Source organism: Homalodisca vitripennis, chromosome 2 (genome assembly GCF_021130785.1).
Source record: "Homalodisca vitripennis isolate AUS2020 chromosome 2, UT_GWSS_2.1, whole genome shotgun sequence".
In the NCBI taxonomy this organism is placed as follows: domain Eukaryota; kingdom Metazoa; phylum Arthropoda; class Insecta; order Hemiptera; family Cicadellidae; genus Homalodisca; species Homalodisca vitripennis.
In genome coordinates this window covers 44,704,185-44,723,249 of record NC_060208.1, presented here as the reverse complement: position 1 = coordinate 44,723,249, position 19,065 = coordinate 44,704,185, and the positions used below count along the sequence as shown (strand labels likewise).

At 35.3% G+C, this 19,065-nt stretch overlaps 1 protein-coding gene across 1 annotated transcript in view; it reads right to left on the bottom strand.

Annotated features, from left to right (window-relative positions):
• LOC124353875 (tRNA dimethylallyltransferase) overlaps nt 1–19,065 on the bottom strand; it is a 270,000-nt gene that overhangs the window by 178,660 nt on the left and 72,275 nt on the right. Inside the window, exon 3 of the mRNA XM_046803917.1 lies at nt 2,667–3,034. Coding sequence (XP_046659873.1) covers nt 2,667–3,034 — 368 coding nt within the window. The remainder of the gene's footprint in view (nt 1–2,666; nt 3,035–19,065) is intronic.

Genomic DNA, 19,065 nt, shown 5'->3' with positions numbered 1-19,065 from the left:
TTTTAAAACGCTTTATCTTACGAGACGCCTTGAAAAACCTTCGCCCTTTGGCCCGACTATCTAGGGACAAGTTTTTGTTTAGGTCCTAAGTTATCGCGGCCCGATAATCGAAAACTGACCTCCTGTTCTCAGAATAGTGTTGCCAGACGGGGTCTACGAGGGGAGGGCATCACTGGGTCGGGTCGGGTTTTGGTGCTGTTCCCTCACATAAAAAGGGAGGCCTGAGGGTGTATAACTCTATCTTCTTCGACAGCAGAGCATTCGAATAAGGCCAATACCTCAGAGGATAAAGGTGTTTTATCAACCATATCAAAATTCGCCTCAATGTGTTCAATGGTATTTTAGAAGAAACTAAAATTTGGAATTGTACTTAAAGCAAATAATATTTAATATTTTAGTTTATAAACATTCTATAACCCAGTACGTGTCGGAAGGTAAGGGGTTTGGAGGGGTCTGGGGGATGCTGATAGATTTCCTCTGTGTTCGCCAAAATTATCAAATATCACATAAGTTTTACTTGGTAACGTTTACGTGTATAGGAAACTACAAAATAGAAAAATTGTGATATAGGTACTCAGAATATTTCAATATGTAATCTAGTAATTTTACGAACGGATTTTCCCTCCATTACCGCAAAATGGGCTACAAAACAATTGTGTCCAAAACCATTCTTTCAAATATAAATGTGTTGTATCAAGCAGCCAATATGCAACGGGATACAACAACTTTACTTTAATTATAAAAAATACGTCTTGTTTCCACTTTGCGAAATGAAGCATTCAGTTAAGAAAGAATATGAAAGGAATTCATTGATGGTCCATCCACATCTATGTCGCTTCGACATTTGAAGTGATCCACGAAAAAGATATTCTCAGCAGAAATTTCCGCAACAGTAATGGGTTACTGGGGCGCCTCTCGGTTCATAGCCCTGATAAAATCTTATCAGAGAGCTCCAAGGTTACGGACTCAACGCATGTCTCAACTTATATGTCTTATGTTAGTACGTTATGTCAACGAGTTGGAAATGGATCAGTTACGAAACAGGGCTTTGTTACCACGACCATTGGGCCATAGGGTTCTCTCAAATTAGATCCCAAATTATAACAAACGACCTAGTTGACATTAGACAGAATACTTTCCTTTAAATTGTCAAATCAAATCAAAATCTGTTTTATTGCTGAGACAATAATTACATCGTATGGCAAACGTCAATTAATAATGATATCCTAAAATTTCTGTCATTTATACTATAATACTCATACAGACATACAATCTTTACAATCAAACTTCTTTCATTCATCGCCAATGCAACCCACGTCGAACAGCGGTGTCAGTCTTCTAATTGGGCGGCCTCTCAGTTGAAAGCCAAAAACTTATAAAATGCTTGGTTGTATGTATGATTATTCACACATGTATTGGTATTTGAAACGGACATAACAAAAATGCATAGCACCGGCTGGGTCAGTAAAAGCTGATATCCTTATCAAAGCCAAAATCTCTTGGATTAATAATCGTACATTTTTATTCTGAAAAGGTAACACTTGAAGTCACTAAAAGTTGTTGCATTCCTTATGTAAAGTTAGTCTGGTTTTTATGTGCTACTTTTGGAAGGGCCTATCCCACTGAAGAAACTGAGATGAAATGGCTTAACCGATTAGTAGAATAATTTATATGGGATGAAACCATTCACTATACATCATTAAAAGTATAATTAATTATACGATATTGATTACCTTGTTGTGGGATAAATGATAATGTTTATAGCTTGTTTAAGCGTTATTGTAGCATACGCTTACAAATACTTAAATAATTCAAGAGGTCTACAATCGATCCTTTCTTTTGAACTTCGACCAATTCAGATTCGACAATACGAAGTTCTCTTATCCAGATGTCGTTGTTAATTCTCATTTCACAGCTACATTACCTACATTTTTATAAGCGAGATCTCACAGAAAGTAATATGTTACTATCACTTTCTAACCTCACAACAGATAATCTGTTACTATGATTGACTGACCACATCTCACAGTAACCATATGTTACTCAAATTGACTAATGATGGCAACTAACCTGTTGCCAAGAGAATGAGCAGAATGGTACTACAGTCACCTTTCTCCAGAGTGGCGTCTGATCTTCTCTCACTAAATAGATCAGTCTTTTCGGGTTATAGGTCTGATCGCGGGACATGGTCACCTGAGGAAGCATCTTCACAGAGTCGGCATCTTTCAGGAGGATCCGCACTGTACAATGTGTGATGAGCAGGTAGAAACTGCCGAACTCTTGCTCTTTGATTGTTTCTCAATAGCAAGGGAGCGGTATGCCATCTTAGATAGTTTGGACAAGGGTGGTGAATTTAACCAGGAGGTCCTAATATGTTGTTTTCGGCAGTTTGTGGAACTGCTGAAATCATAGACTGGTAGGCCTCATGGTGTGCTTCTGGGGTGCGCAAAAGGCTCTTGAGGCTTAAGTACGTGGCAGTAGGCCGCCCCATAGAAGAAGAAGAAGAACCTGTTGCCATTGCTTACTCTCTTACAAGTGAATGAATCTGGGTACAAGATTACCTATCTTATCACTCAGTTATAATGTTCTTATGGTAAGTAGTACCTCCTAAAAGACTAGAATGATCTTAACGTACACAACTAAACTGAATCTCACAATCAACTAACCTGATAACTTTCCGGACGTTGTTCGGGTGCAGTTCCAGCGCCCTCTCGGGGTCGACTTCCTTCAGGGTGTTGTGAAGCTCCGCCTTGTCGTCAGCGCTCAGCTCTTCCACAGCGTCTTTCACGACATTCCCGACAATTCCCTTCCCCGCGAGTATATCGCCCACCCTCCCCATCACACCCCGCACTCCCTCGCACTGCACTGGACCACTACCCACACTCCCGTCACTAGTCGCATTCCTGGCACGCTTGGGCGGCGGCCCCTCGTACTCCGGCACAGGCATCAGCAACTTCCACAGCAGGGCCTCCACGTAGTAGCACGTCCCCCCCGCCACCACGGGCAGCTTGCGGCGCTCCAGCAGGTCCTCGATCTGACACAGGAGTTGAGGAAACCAACTTATATTTGACTTACATAAATGCATATTCCCATTGACCTATTAAATTTTAGAATGTATCTTCTCTTTACGAGACCACACACAGGGTTTCACAGGAGGTCCCTATTTCATAACTTCGCGAGCGGAAATAAAAAAAAATTGTTTAATAGTATCCTTGTTACTAATGTTGGTGGTATTAATGATTCCGCCAAACAATTTCTATAACTGTTATTTTTAATAGAATGATTGAACAAACAATACAAATTACTATTGGGTATTGGTTTATTCTTTACACAGAAACTAATCATACACTAAGATGCTTAACTACCTGAATTATATAAGTTCAAATACACCATTTTAAATGTGTACAGATGAAGTTACCCCAATCCAGATAGTAATCAGGTACCCTGCTCCACTATGCGGTTTAACCCCGCCTGCCAGTGTTTACCTTATTTCCGTTGTTTGCCTGTTTTGAGCTTTGCAATGTTCATTACATACCAGGGCCCTGTTTAAACAATTTTTAATTTTTAAATGTCATATAAATCTCATATAAATGTGATTAAATCTCATATTGTACCAATCACACAATTAATATGGCTACGGAAAATCTCTAAAAAACTGTTGGGAACACTGATTTGGCGTGATGCTGGATTTGTTAGTTAATATCCAATTACAATATTTTGAGATTATTGCAAATTATTTTAAATTTCGAATTTTGTATGTGTTCAAGCAGTATTTATGTACTATGGCTTCTTGGTTTATAATAGTATTAATAGTTTACTACACTGCGAGCTGATAACATTTTACGGGTCTTTTTCGTTTAAGGGCCAGCATCTTACAAACATACTATACCTGACTGACAGTTTTTTTTTTTTTTTTTTTTTTTTTTTTTTTTTTTTTTTTTTTTTTTTTTTTTTTTTTTTTTTTTAGTTCGTAGGGCAGTAGTCCAGGTACTAAGTTACTTCTAGTATAAACTCGTCTTATCTTATCAGTGATAAACGCGCGCCGCTTATCTTTTTCCTGTAATGAAAAGGTCCGGGTTGTACTGTAGAAATTGATGAATTCTGTTCTCCAGGCGCAAACATCAAGTTGGGAGAGTATACCCACAACTGTGGGGTTTTGGTGGTATTTGTCGCAGGACTCAAGATTGCTTCTTGTACGCAATACCTGACAGACTAGAATAGCTGCAACCTTCGAGTTTTGTATTAGAGACTCGATTTTGCCAGGTACGACAATAAAGCGTGGTGAGTTGATCTGGGCTTGGACTTTGCAAGCTCGAGTTAATTGTTTTTCTAAAAGAGCAAGCAGCGCGAAGCGCTGCGCAGCGGGCAAGCATCGCATGATCAGAGTTTTTAATAGGCAAGCTAGGGTCTTTTGTGCTGGCCCTTAAACGAAAAAGACCCCATTTTACTTCATTGTCGGTTTATGCACGTACAATAGAGTAGTAGTAAACTTTCGGCGGGGCTGGCAGGAGTGATGATATACCGCTTTTATGTTTACATGGATAGTTCTCATTTAGAAGGGTTCTTACCACACCACAAGAATTTTAAATCGCTCGTTGGGAATTGTTGGGATTAATATAACTTAATATAAATTATATTCTAAAGCATCAGTTGCAAAACAAACTTAGTTTGTATATGGTGAAAAACACGAATGAATGGGACACTTTGAAAAAACACCCGGTAAATATAATGTTGCCATGGAATTGTCGATTGAGTCAAAACCGGTTTCAAGGGTTAGACAAGACACTTCAAGGCACAAACATATACTTCAGTGGAGATGAGCTGTGAACGCTCCACAATATTTAGAGCAATATTCAGGATTGAGTACTCTGTAAATAAGCGGAAACTTAATTTGTTTACCAAATGAATTTCTATAAATATTTCGTGTTACTTCTGAAACTTTGGGAGCCTTTGGCGGACACAGAGAGCTCAGTCCACATAGAGAGAGCTGAAATTCTTGCGCCAGCTCCTCCATCGGGCATTGCCTACGAAATGTCGGGCCGTTTACTCAATTCCATTACGAGTGCCAGATAACTGTCCTCAGAGGAACACTCAGATCCTTGACAGGAGTAAGTCAACACTAAAACATCCTCAATCCCACATCTGAGCCTCGCACCATATTCCAGATGAATCAAAATATACGGGAAATATTTACAACTGGAACACTCTTATCTTTTCAGTAAGAAATGAACAGACAAATTGTTACAGTTTGGATTGCAATTAAATCAGTAACTTTATTTATACTGACAACTGATTTAAACATGTTGTTATTTTTAGCTGTCGAGTTTGACCATAACTAAATATTTAACAGTTATAAAGAGGGCATGTTTGTACAGTCAACAAATAAACCTTTCACTCGAGGGAAAATTTCATCTATTTCTGTCTGTCTGTCTGTCCGTGCGACAACTCACGAACAAACTTGTATACTTATATACGCAACATCTAGTTCAATGTTGGTGCATGTCACTCCTTGGAATTTGGCCGAGCGTTAGCGAACTTTTTTTATTGGTCTTATGTTATGAGTAACCAAACTGGTGACGAGAAAATCGTAGAATATATTTTCAAACAAACATCATATGATACACATGTAGCTTAGATTGAAATTTGGCATGCAACCACGCTACATGAGATGTGGTGTGACATGTTTCTACCAGGTTTGTAACAACAACTGATTTTAAATACTGCATTTAGTATACTCTAGTTTGCAGTTAAAAAACTTATTACGCACGGTTTAGTTTTCCATAATTAAATGCAACAGTTCCTGCTTCTCACATTATTTACATATGTAAAACCAGCTAATAAACTTAGGGTTGAAAAGGAAAACTCAGGTCCTGGATAGCAACAGCGTTGAGGGCAAGAGACGTTGAGGGTAAGAGGCCTCAATTAGTGCAGAACTCTTAGTATTGCACTATTTTATGGTCCAGGCAGTTTGAGTTGGTTAAATGTCTTTATAGACTGACCATAAAAAACAGTACCTATAATTTCAATTCCAAATCACATAGAGTTAAGTTGTCCGAATTTAATTTCACCATTTCATCACTAAAAGCAGTATTTCCCACACAATGGGTACTGAGTGTTAAGCGGTGTCATGCTCGTCACACTCTGTATTAGAGGCGCCTGCAGGTTTACTCAATATGCGAGTGACAAATGAGTCGAACAATTAGGCTGTCGTTAGGCAAGCAATTAGTGATTAGTGAAGGAAAATATGGAGACCCGACAGTCGCTGGTCCTTGTAGGGCACGCGCTACTCTTGGGACAGGAAATACCAACGTGTGCGTCCTAGTTTTATAAATCAACTCGCTCTAAAACCTCCTAATATTTATTGTCTGAGCGTTAGCGAAGCCTATCACTATGGATGACTAGAACAGTTTCATTTCTGAGTGTGTTTGTCTGTCGGCACGTTTAATTTAAATTTTGAAAAAAGCTTTATTTCTATAAAGAACTTTAAGTTCGATAATGTGACTTTGAGAGATTTGGCTGAGCGTTAGCGGACATTTTACGCTGATCTCACGGTTAACCATGATGGCAACACGAAATTTTCAGGTTAAACAAATTTATAATTTAACTGCACACAGTCATACAACACTTTAATGTAATAGCATAATAACAATGTATACTCTAGTAAAATGGGCTTGAAATTTTGATATCAACGAAATCCGTTGTTATCCGAAGTTATTATACGATTTTGCGGACTCATACCTTGTAAATTAAGGGGCGACTGTAATGTAATACTGTACAGTAATCAAGTGAATAATAAATGCCGCCAATGGAAAGTATTTATGTAACTATAAAATTCAGCTTGGTGTTGTATTTTTTATAACCACAGTCTCCAAATCCTTACTTTTTGTTTTCTTCATGAAATTAACTTAATTAATTCAGAGTTGACTTCTTCTTATAAAAATATAGCAAAATTGTTCCGTTGCAATTTGTAATCAGTTTTGCAAAATTATCTTGTAGTGGTGTTTTTGTGTCTTTCATCCTACCGGAGCGGAGATTCAACCCCGGGTCCTTCACGTCTTGCGTTGATAACTTTTATCAACGTGTCACTGTCTGACCACCCGTCTGTGCGATTACTCGTGATAGAAAGGCGTAGAGACTTGAAACTTGGCACATGTTCCTACCGATCTAAAGAAAACCCCTATTGATTTTGTCAAAAAACAGCTAAGTTACATTCCAGTCGGTTTAGTCAGGATGCAAAGTCAGTCTAAGAACGCCTTGTGTTCCATTAGGGTGCTCAACTTGAAACTTTACTCAAGTAATAAGCATAAAATAAGAAAGAATTTGAGCTGTCCATAACCTATATTCACTCCTCCGAGAAAATGTAGTCAATTCTCTACCCCTCTTCCAACTGTTGCAACAAATGCAAGATTGGGCCGACATAAACATACACATACCATTACTAAAACTAACTATTATTTGTAAATTCTTGTTGTATCAAAATTTATTTGATATAGTATTGCTCAGTATTAAGATATATATCAAAATAATATAAAGTCGACGTGATCATTCGATTGTAATACGATTGATATATTTAAAAGATCAATCGTATTACAACTGCTATTTTACGCGAGAATGGTTAAACCTGTATCGTATCCAGCTGGACAGTGCACCGAATACCAAAATATATAAAAGTAGATATTTGTGTAATTATTTTCATATTGTCAGTGTCAGATTCCAGACACTGCACTAAGAGGAAGGTGAACTGTAGCTAAACCCAACATTTACAAGTATGTCTCGGAGAATATTCATAATTCAAGGTATTAACTAACATCTTCACTGCGACTCTATTCTGAGTGATACTATCCACATGCACGGCGTGAGCCGCAGTTAAACGATTTAAGCTTTCTGTTTACCTTCCACTTCGACCCCGACCATGACTTATATAGTTATCATGAAAAACTAAGTAGTGCTCTTATAAAAGACAAAAGACCACTGGCTATCGCCCCCCAGACTAAGCCTCCTACCTGTCACGGCCGTATTAAGAGTATTTTTTATTCAGGGTTATACTTATTCAGACAACTGTTACCCGAGCAATTATATAGGAATGAAATTCACATCTTGAACTTTAATTTATTATCTCAGATGATCATGATATTTCAAACAAATTATTAGCCACCAAGTAGTTAAAATGGTAATGACGTAGAAAACATACCAGTGGGAAACTAAAAATACTAAAAAAACATTAGATCCATTAATAACTATTTACAAGACCGTATATACAGGGGTAATAAAAAAGTTTGGAGACCCCCGACTAATTGAAAATGACAGGTCACTTAATGGGGCTTTACATTTAAAATTTTTGAGCTGCCCCCAAAATCCACCATTTTGGGTTTGTGAATGAAGCAGTAACTATGCCTAAAAAGTACCTCATAATATAACATAAATGTGTGGCGAGTTTAGTTTTTCTCGTGTGAGCCGTTACAATATTAGTCGGGGGTCTCCAGACTTTTTTATTAACCCTGTATAAAAAATTAACAGGAATAATAGAAGAATGAAGTTACTTATGTCTACCCTCGGAAATCTTCGGAATTTTAATTATCTCTGAAATGAGTTAACTGTACATGAGTGAAATAATACAAGTTAGTAAGATTTTTATAACATAGAATTTCCAACACAATTTTTGCATACAATACAATGTATTGTTATTGCAACTGCAATAGGTCTACTAGTATTAATATTAACTAATGTAGCACAAAATTCTACTAGTTTAATTTTATACCAACAAATATTAAAATTTAATTTTATATGCAAGTGTGAAATATTTAATATTTATTAGTACGCGCTTATGTATTTGTTATTAAAATACTAGCTGTACCAGTGGAATTGCCCCCATTACCTTGGTGTATGAACCGTGATGAAGCATCTCTGATTAGATATTCGTTATGGATTGGACTCAATTGGTTAGACATTATAAAGAGATCGTTGCCTTCGATTAAGTTGTAGCAAGAAACAGTAACCGATCTGACATCGTACTATAACAGGCTGGCAGCCATTTTGTATTGGTCTCAACTTGTCTCACTATACAGTATATTGTATATTATTTTTATATACATTTTCACAACCCCTGGTTATTATTATAATTAAGTTTCCGATGCCCTTGGAACAAATTAATTGGCACGCGTAGTAATCTTTCCTCTATTAAACTTTGTAGCCGACAATCTGCCTACCCGGAAGGATAGAGGTTGAGTCTTCTCACTTTTAGTTCATGTCCGACTTTCTTCATGTTCTGTTCGGTTCTCGTTTCTTCTCACTTCCCCTTCGATTCTTTTGGGTCTACCGACTTCGTAGTTCGTAATTTAAAGGAAGTTAATAATAAGGTTTTGTTAATAATTGAGTTTCGTAATCAGAACATTGCAACCACTAGGCCCCCCCCGAGATAACATTTCAGTTAAATCTTATTCTATTTTGGCAGCAAGGTGGCAAAGTTCTATTTTTATTTAATATCTAGAAGTGGCGCGTGAAGTTTTCCCGCTAAAATTAAACTTGCATGTGAACTTTGAAATTGCGTGCAATTACTACTACAATCTCAGACATCTCTGCCGCATCAGTTTTATCCATTAGGTTTAATATTACTATATAAATATATTATATATCTCTCGTATGTATATGTATATTATAATTATTTTTTCAGAGCCGTCACTGATAAAGGGCTACTAAAACAATCTCTAGGATATCATCAAATAGGGCACCGACGCTACAGGCATCGTATTAATAAACGTACGAGTGAAAACCATCATAAAGAAATGAGTGGATATTAAATTGATAAGTGAGTGTCATTAAATCACTTTTTATAAATCAGCAGAAATTAACTTAGTTAAATTGACTGAGAACTAACTGCCTGACCAACACTTGTGTTTTGTTAATAACCTGCTTTGAACTAAACAAAAATACTCTTCTAAGATTAACATTGGGACATTGGAAGCTCGTGGTGCAGAGTCTATAGTTGGATGTGTTACAAATCTACGAAAGGCACATACTTTTTGTTCATAACCTGCTTTGAACTAAACAAAAATACTCTTCTAAGATTAACATTGGGACATTGGAAGCTCGTGGTGCAGAGTCTATAGTTGGATGTGTTACAAATCTACGAAAGGCACATACTTTTTGTTCATAACCTGCTTTGAACTAAACAAAAATACTCTTCTAAGATTAACATTGGGACATTGGAAGCTCGTGGTGCAGAGTCTATAGTTGGATGTGTTACAAATCTACGAAAGGCACATACTTTTTGTTCATAACCTGCTTTGAACTAAACAAAAATACTCTTCTAAGATTAACATTGGGACATTGGAAGCTCGTGGTGCAGAGTCTATAGTTGGATGTGTTACAAATCTACGAAAGGCACATACTTTTTGTTCAATAACCTGCTTTGAACTAAACAAAAATACTCTTCTAAGATTTAACATTGGGACATTGGAAGCTCGTGGTGCAGAGTCTATAGTTGGATGTGTTACAAATCTACGAAAGGCACATACTTTTTGTTCATAACCTGCTTTGAACTAAACAAAAATACTCTTCTAAGATTAACATTGGGACATTGGAAGCTCGTGGTGCAGAGTCTATAGTTGGATGTGTTACAAATCTACGAAAGGCACATACTTTTTGTTCATAACCTGCTTTGAACTAAACAAAAATACTCTTCTAAGATTAACATTGGGACATTGGAAGCTCGTGGTGCAGAGTCTATAGTTGGATGTGTTACAAATCTACGAAAGGCACATACTTTTTGTTCATAACCTGCTTTGAACTAAACAAAAATACTCTTCTAAGATTAACATTGGGACATTGGAAGCTCGTGGTGCAGAGTCTATAGTTGGATGTGTTACAAATCTACGAAAGGCACATACTTTTTGTTCATAACCTGCTTTGAACTAAACAAAAATACTCTTCTAAGATTAACATTGGGACATTGGAAGCTCGTGGTGCAGAGTCTATAGTTGGATGTGTTACAAATCTACGAAAGGCACATACTTTTTGTTCATAACCTGCTTTGAACTAAACAAAAATACTCTTCTAAGATTTAACATTGGGACATTGGAAGCTCGTGGTGCAGAGTCTATTGTTGGATGTGTTACAAATCTACGAAAGGCACATACTTTTTGTTCATAACCTGCTTTGAACTAAACAAAAATACTCTTCTAAGATTTAACATTGGGACATTGGAAGCTCGTGGTGCAGAGTCTATAGTTGGATGTGTTACAAATCTACGAAAGCCACATACTTTTTGTTCATAACCTGCTTTGAACTAAACAAAAATACTCTTCTAAGATTTAACATTGGGACATTGGAAGCTCGTGGTGCAGAGTCTATAGTTGGATGTGTTACAAATCTACGAAAGGCACATACTTTTTGTTCATAACCTGCTTTGAACTAAACAAAAATACTCTTCTAAGATTAACATTGGGACATTGGAAGCTCGTGGTGCAGAGTCTATAGTTGGATGTGTTACAAATCTACGAAAGGCACATCTACAGTATTTGAGCATACGATTGTTATTAAATTCTTTATAAAAACAACAGTTTTAGATGCCTAAAGTCGCCATACAAAAATCAATAAATTCTTTTAATAATATAGATATTAAGAATTAGTCTACACCTACTTCCGGTTTTTAGACTTCTACACAACTAGTTTACATATAAAAAGTAATAAAAATAAATTTTAAATGTTACAGATGAACCGTAGCTGTTACAACGGAGCTCAGTCTTATAAGGAATGAGACTCGGGCTCGGAATGTGCCTAATAGAAAACAAGTAGCTTATCAATCTTGCCTGAAATATATAATGACATGTTGTTAGTAAATAATTAGAGGATATTATTATACCTCGCACAAAAATAATCGGGTGATATCTGTGGCGATGTTGCCGTATGGTTACGACCAACAACCATAAGGGGGGGGAGGGGGTCGTAGGGGTCCCCGCTATGACGGGGCTACGGTTATAGACTGTGTGTTTAATTCACATGTCTGCAAAACAGCGAATAAAATCAAATGTACGTATATTTGTCTGCAGTCTACATTAGCAGCTGATGATGTTTGTTGTTACAACAGATGTTGAGACTGATCGGTATTTTTCCATACACTTAAAAGCGGCAAACAGTGATGGGTGAGGGATGTGGAGAGCGATACACACACGAGCCACCATCGGCTATTTTCGTGTGGACTGCTCTAGTTAACTATGTTGTGTTAGAAAAACACGGCGGCGTTCCGACAACAATTGTCCGTTCTCTACTTCTGGGGAGACGATATGGGTTAGGCTGCACAACTGATAGAAGTTGACGAACAAAGAGGAATATTCTGTGATCACTCACCCAACTCACATTATGATCATAAAATATAGGGTTAATAAAATGTCTGGAGACCCCCTGCTAAGATTATAACGGCTCACACAGAAAAACCAAACTCTGCAAACATTTATATCATGTTATGGTCATAATTACACTTCGTTCGCAAGGTGGGTGATTTTGGGGGCAACTTAAGAATTAAAAATGATACTCCCCCATCGAGTGACCCCTCATTTTAAAGGCCCTTATAAAGGAAAAATAGAAATGCAAACTACAGCTCCCTATCTTAACCCAGTACAAAATTGCGGCCAATTGAAAGTTTTAGTATTCAGAATTAACTACTTATATTATAGGCATAAGTAAACTTATGAAGCAGCTATAAATTATGATCTGGGTTAAGGACCCAGTACATAAGTAAGATTAAGTTAAAGACCTTTGCGAGTATACTTTTCGTTGATCAGGACCTTGAAATTGAAGGGTCATTCGATGGGGTTTATCATGTGTACTTTTTGAGTTTGTGAACGAAGTAGTAATTATAGCCAAAGATTACTTCATAACGTGACATACAGGTGTGCAGAATTTAGTTTTCTCGTTTGAGCCGTTCCAATATTAACAGGGTGTCTCCAGACTTTTTATTAACCCTGTATACACTACTGTGGAGTTTTTCACAATCTTTCAATTCTCTACCACAGAATCCTTGCACAGGTATGTAGAGAATATTTTTTTTCTAGTTACATAATAACGTATAATAATTGCGTCAAACCAGTGAAACTTGCATTTCCGAAATTTCACGAGTTAAATTAAACGACACAGTACTACAAGAAATAGCGGTATAACTTTGTGAATGCAATCGCTATATTGATCTAATGTGTTAATGAATTTTATGTAACAATACCAACACATTTTTTATTTAAATTTTTCGCACATTTTAATTTTAATTTCTTTAAACGGGTGAAGAAACCGGAAAGTTCAAATAATACGCCAGAATTCCAAGATGGCGGAAGTAATATGACGTAACATCCGGCGTTATCAACTCAGCTTGTCAACTGGTCGTTATCAGTGGGAGTAGGGTCAAGGGCACTGCCTTATCACATCTTTCCTTGTCAGGGAAGGGAGAGTTCCATTCCTTATTGGTGCTTATCGGTTAATCGGTGGGATTACTAGTTGATAACAACCGATAAGTTCCGCACACCATAGCGAACTCCACGAGAATGATGAGACTATACTGGTTCAAAAACATTGATCAGAAATTGGGTTTGATGAATTGTGTAGTACATATTTTAACTCTATTCTAATGAGTAAATTAGGTTATATTTGAACTCGTTCCTTATGAGTAAATTAGGTTATATTTGGACTCGTTCCTTATGAGTAAATTAGGTTATATTTGAACTCGTTCCTACTGTAATGAGTAAATTAGGTTATATTTGGACTCGTTCCTTATGAGTAAATTAGGTTATATTTGAACTCGTTCCTTATGAGTAAATTAGGTTATATTTGAACTCGTTCCTTATGAGTAAATTAGGTTATATTTGGACTCGTTCCTTATGAGTAAATTAGGTTATATTTGGACTCGTTCCTTATGAGTAAATTAGGTTATATTTGGACTCGTTCCTTATGAGTAAATTAGGTTATATTTGAATTCGTTCCTTATGAGTAAATTAGGTTATATTTGAACTCGTTCCTTATGAGTAAATTAGGTTATATTTGGACTAGTTCCTTATGAGTAAATTAGGTTATATTTGGACTCGTTCCTTATGAGTAAATTAGGTTATATTTGAACTCGTTCCTTATGAGTACATTAGGTTATATTTGAACTCGTTCCTTATGAGTAAATTAGGTTATATTTGGACTCGTTCCTTATGAGTAAATTAGGTTATATTTGAACTCGTTCCTTATGAGTAAATTAGGTTATATTTGGACTCGTTCCTTATGAGTAAATTAGGTTAAATTTGAACTCGTTCCATAAAAATAACAAAAAACTAAACACAGTCTTTATGAGTAATCCTCATATCTTTAAAATGACACAACTTGCGTAGTATTAAACGGCCAAAAATAAAATAATGTTAGTTTTCAGGATTACCTTTACGCTTATGGAATGAAACTATATGTCCTTTTTAATGAGTATTTAGTCATATAAAATCAGATTAAATAAGCAATAATATAACATAATACATAATCTGACTAACGTATTTTACACCCCATCAACAGTGAGTAGCCGTAAATCAATATATTTTATTAAAACGTTTATAAGAAACCACGAGGGAAATATTAGAATGCGACCGGTTTGGAAGCATTTACGTATAACATATTTGTTAATTTGAAACAAATTTAACAAAGAAATCGACGAAAAGTATATACAAGAAATTTAGAATACTCGTATATCAAAGTTAACTATTGTGAATATGGCAGCTAGCACATCGAAAAAATGTTAAAACTTTGAATAATACTAAAAGCAATACAAAAGGCAACCAAACGGAATGTTAAAAAACGAGCAGTTTAATTTTACAGAAAATATTGGGTTAAAATCAGTCCGTTATAATTTGTCTCGGAATTTGAACATAACAGGACGTAAATAATCATCTCATTTGTGGCAATAAAAGTATATTTAGAGTGTTTCTTTTTTGACTATCCATTAGAAACAATATTTAATTCTTGTTTTCTGCAATAAGTGTCTAAAACGTAAATCAATATCAATAACACAATAATGTTTTCTTAATTGATAATTTTCAGAATTACTATACTATTAAATAACTTGTAAATAGCATTTAAACGTAGTAATTAAATAATAATATTATTATTAACTAGTTAAAGTGCAAATCTTAAATATTACGTGATTTATAGCTATATCGGCTGTATGAAATAAACATACATTTACTTATAATAATTTAAACTAATAGTACGGACTAGAACACTTTTTGAATATTGTGTTATGAAGATAACTACACAGCTTAATATCAAAATCAAAATGTTAATAATTTAATATTTGCATTAATAATTTTCACAACACATATATTCTGAAATTGATCTTGTTTAAATTGACTGACCGAGCTGTACTTGGTTCTGGCAAGCATCAAAAGCATGATAGCTGTTGAAAATGGAATTTTGTTATTTTGTTGACAAGTAATTGTTGTACACTTTCATTTTCAAGTCTCAGTGAATATACCATGACATCAAATAAGTAAATATTGTGAGGAAGGATTCTTTTTAATGATGCAAAATTGTCGGAATTATACCTGCTACCTTTATGAATGTTTATACAATAAATAAAATCCTCCAGAAAGTACTCAATGGCGACAATGAGGTATGAACCTATCTCTTTTTAACTGACTAAAGTAGGAAAATCTATAAATAAAAACTTAACCCATTATTATGTATTCCAATGTTGTAACTTTTAGAGTATTTTTCACTCTAACACCAAAGTACTCTTAAAAAGTCTTCATCTAACACTAACCCAGTAACTGACTGCCTGGTTTGTAATGAACGGTTAATCAATTGTTTAATCATTCTCACAATTGAATTCGCAGAACAGGTTCCAATTTCGTGATTCTAAAGCATTTCAACTCGCATCCTTTACGTTTACAAAATTCTATTTCAGAAAAATATACTTCTTACTGTAAATTCCAAAGTAAGTCTACCCATTCATTTAGTTTTACTATCTACAATCTATTTGGAAAATAATAGGACAGCGGTTTTGTTCTGAAGGAAACAATAAAATAACAAGAATGAAATACGATCTTTTTCGGTTGCGACAATGGGAATAACAACAGCCTCGCCCGTCCGTCGCGTCGATGCCTCCCCCCCCCCCACCGATCGCGTATGCGATGAACGTTGAACCAGCAATAATTCAACAAACAGAATAGCTGTTGTAAATTGACAGAATCAAGTCGATTTTGGTTTTTGCAAGTATAAAGAACCAAATACGAAGTGGAAATTGTTTGTATTAGTTAAATGGAATCTTGTACCATAACATGACTTAAAAAATATATGTGACAAAAATTACGAAATATTTTTCTCCTAGAACGTATTTCTGAATGTAAAGTTCTATACCATATCAAGGGAATAACGCTAAATGCCTTTGTATTGGACTAAAAGAAAATCAAAATCAAACAGACTGCGCAACGGGCAATATGCCATTGCTAAGACCCAGACAGATATCAATTACAGATATCAACTTAAATGTCGCGGCACTAAAATATGACGTGGTGGCACATACTCTATTATGTAGGTTAATTACATTGCACTTCCTACATGTTACATACAAATATTTTGTATATTTTAATTAGATATATGTATGGTTTTTGTACCTTGTTATTTTACTTTAAAAATAAAATAATTATCACTACACTAAATGTACCTATTTATAACTGTATACAAATTCGGTTATCTCAAATCTTTACTTTTTGCCCTTTATTTAAAGGGGTTGTTTAGCATAATGAGATGAATGATAATGGGCAAATATGATAATGGTATCCGTTATTACAATAGAAAGTTATTTTTAGGTCGGCCTTTGGACTTTACTTGATGTACATCTTAAATTACACTTTAAAATTATGTACATCTTGCTATGCTTCCGTTACATTTTACTTTCCCCCGAACTCCTTGTCAATAATATTAAACAATCTAGAACAGAACCTTCATTATACATTTTTTTAAAGAGTGAACCTTTTGAGGTCGGATTTGCGGCACTGTAATCTACTAATAAACACCTTTAATTTCATGTACTACTCGACCTATGCCCTCATTTAAGATTTCCCTCCGACTCCTTGCAGGCTATCCCCTGACATGATAAAGAACGTTAGTTGCCATAAAAAGAAGATTTATAGATGCAGTAATGATGTACCTAGTTTTATTGCTTGACCCATAATCGTTCGGGGATTATCAACCCCGTGCGGAACTTTATTAACACCCTGTATAATATTATTGTGATTTGGCAATAATATGCTCCACAAACAAATATTCTCTGAATAAATATAATTCTTAAATCTCAATTAAATGGCCTTTGTTCTTCATTTCAAAGGTTATACATCATAAACAATTTTAATGAGTACATTGTCATTTTGCATTTTTCCCCTCATAATATAATGACTATGAGGAAAAGGAAAATAATATACTTTCTATGTTTCAGCGAATTTCCTTACATACATTTTATGTATTTATATTAAAATCGTAATATAATTGCGGTTTTAACTTCTTTATTATTTTCACAAACACATATACAGTACAAATCCCCTTAAATTTCCTACAATAAGTGCAATTAAATTAAATGTTTTTAGTATATAAGTTCATACCTTTTTGTAGACATATTTTTGTCGCTGGACGTGCTTTATAGACCACAATTTTAAATTTTAAATAAATATTATTAAATAAGAGAAAATATTGATAATTACGCTCTTAAACAAACAACTAAGCAAAATTACAATGATGTAATTTGGTTTAAGAAAAAGGAAATAAAAAACTGTTGTACAAACAATAACAAAGCAACGTAGAAACAATTAAAACACTTTTTATTTTAAACACACGCTCATAAAATGTTATGGTAATTTCATCTTCACCCATTGTAGACAAATTCAAAACTAAATGAAACCTAAACTCGTTAAAAGCAAGCTTACGACTCTTTTTTACTATCCTTTGTTTCTATTCTTCTTTTTTAATTAATTCTCAGGCGTCCTCGAATAAAAGTTGGCGGGAACACCTCCTATGTTGTCAATGTAGTGGATATTCGGGTCACCTTTAGCAGGGAGAATAGATACATGAATTTACTATACTTTGAGTCATAAAATTAAAGCGAACTCCGAGTACCTTCATGACTCAAAGTTATACTTTACCTCCCACACACAAATTTCCCAGTCGATTACATTTTTATTATGGAGACACCTTTTTAATATAAAATGTCTATTACCAATTTGCTCTCAAGTTTAACTTACTTTCGTTAAATTACTCATTTAAAATGAATAAATCTAATTGGTTTACATAAATAACGATCGTAACGGATTGGAATTAAAGTAAATATAAACAACTTTATTTCTTCATTGGTGAAGTATTTTCCATGTTTTTTATTCGTTAAAAGTCAATTTTAAATTACTTAATTCCGAGTAGTTTTACTGGTTACAGCCAATTTAATTCGCTTTTCTATTGCTTAATGACCACGAGCTACTATAAATATTTACTAGAGATAAAAAACTTTCTGTAGCGATCCTGTCCCGTGAGAGACAAAGGATATTTTGCCACCTTTACAAGAGATGTAACCTTCGCAACGGTATGTAAACATTGGTAGCATATAATGGATTTATGAAGGGAATAAATTGTAATTTTGTATCTACTAACGTTATTGTGCACAACGCAGCGTCTAGTAGACCGCTAAAGTTTAAAGTACAGCGAAACGTCTACCGAGCTGACGCAGTTAGATGTATACAACTAACGTTATTGTGCACAACGCAGCGTCTAGTAGACCGCTAAAGTTTAAAGTACAGCGAAACGTCTACCGAGCTGACGCAGTTAGATGTATACAACTAACGTTATTGTGCACAACGCAGCGTCTAGTAGACCGCTAAAGTTTAAAGTACAGCGAAACGTCTACCGAGCTGACGCAGTTAGATGTATACAACTAACGTTATTGTGCACAACGCAGCGTCTAGTAGACCGCTAAAGTTTAAAGTACAGCGAAACGTCTACCGAGCTGACGCAGTTAGATGTATACAACTAACGTTATTGTGCACAACGCAGCGTCTAGTAGACCGCTAAAGTTTA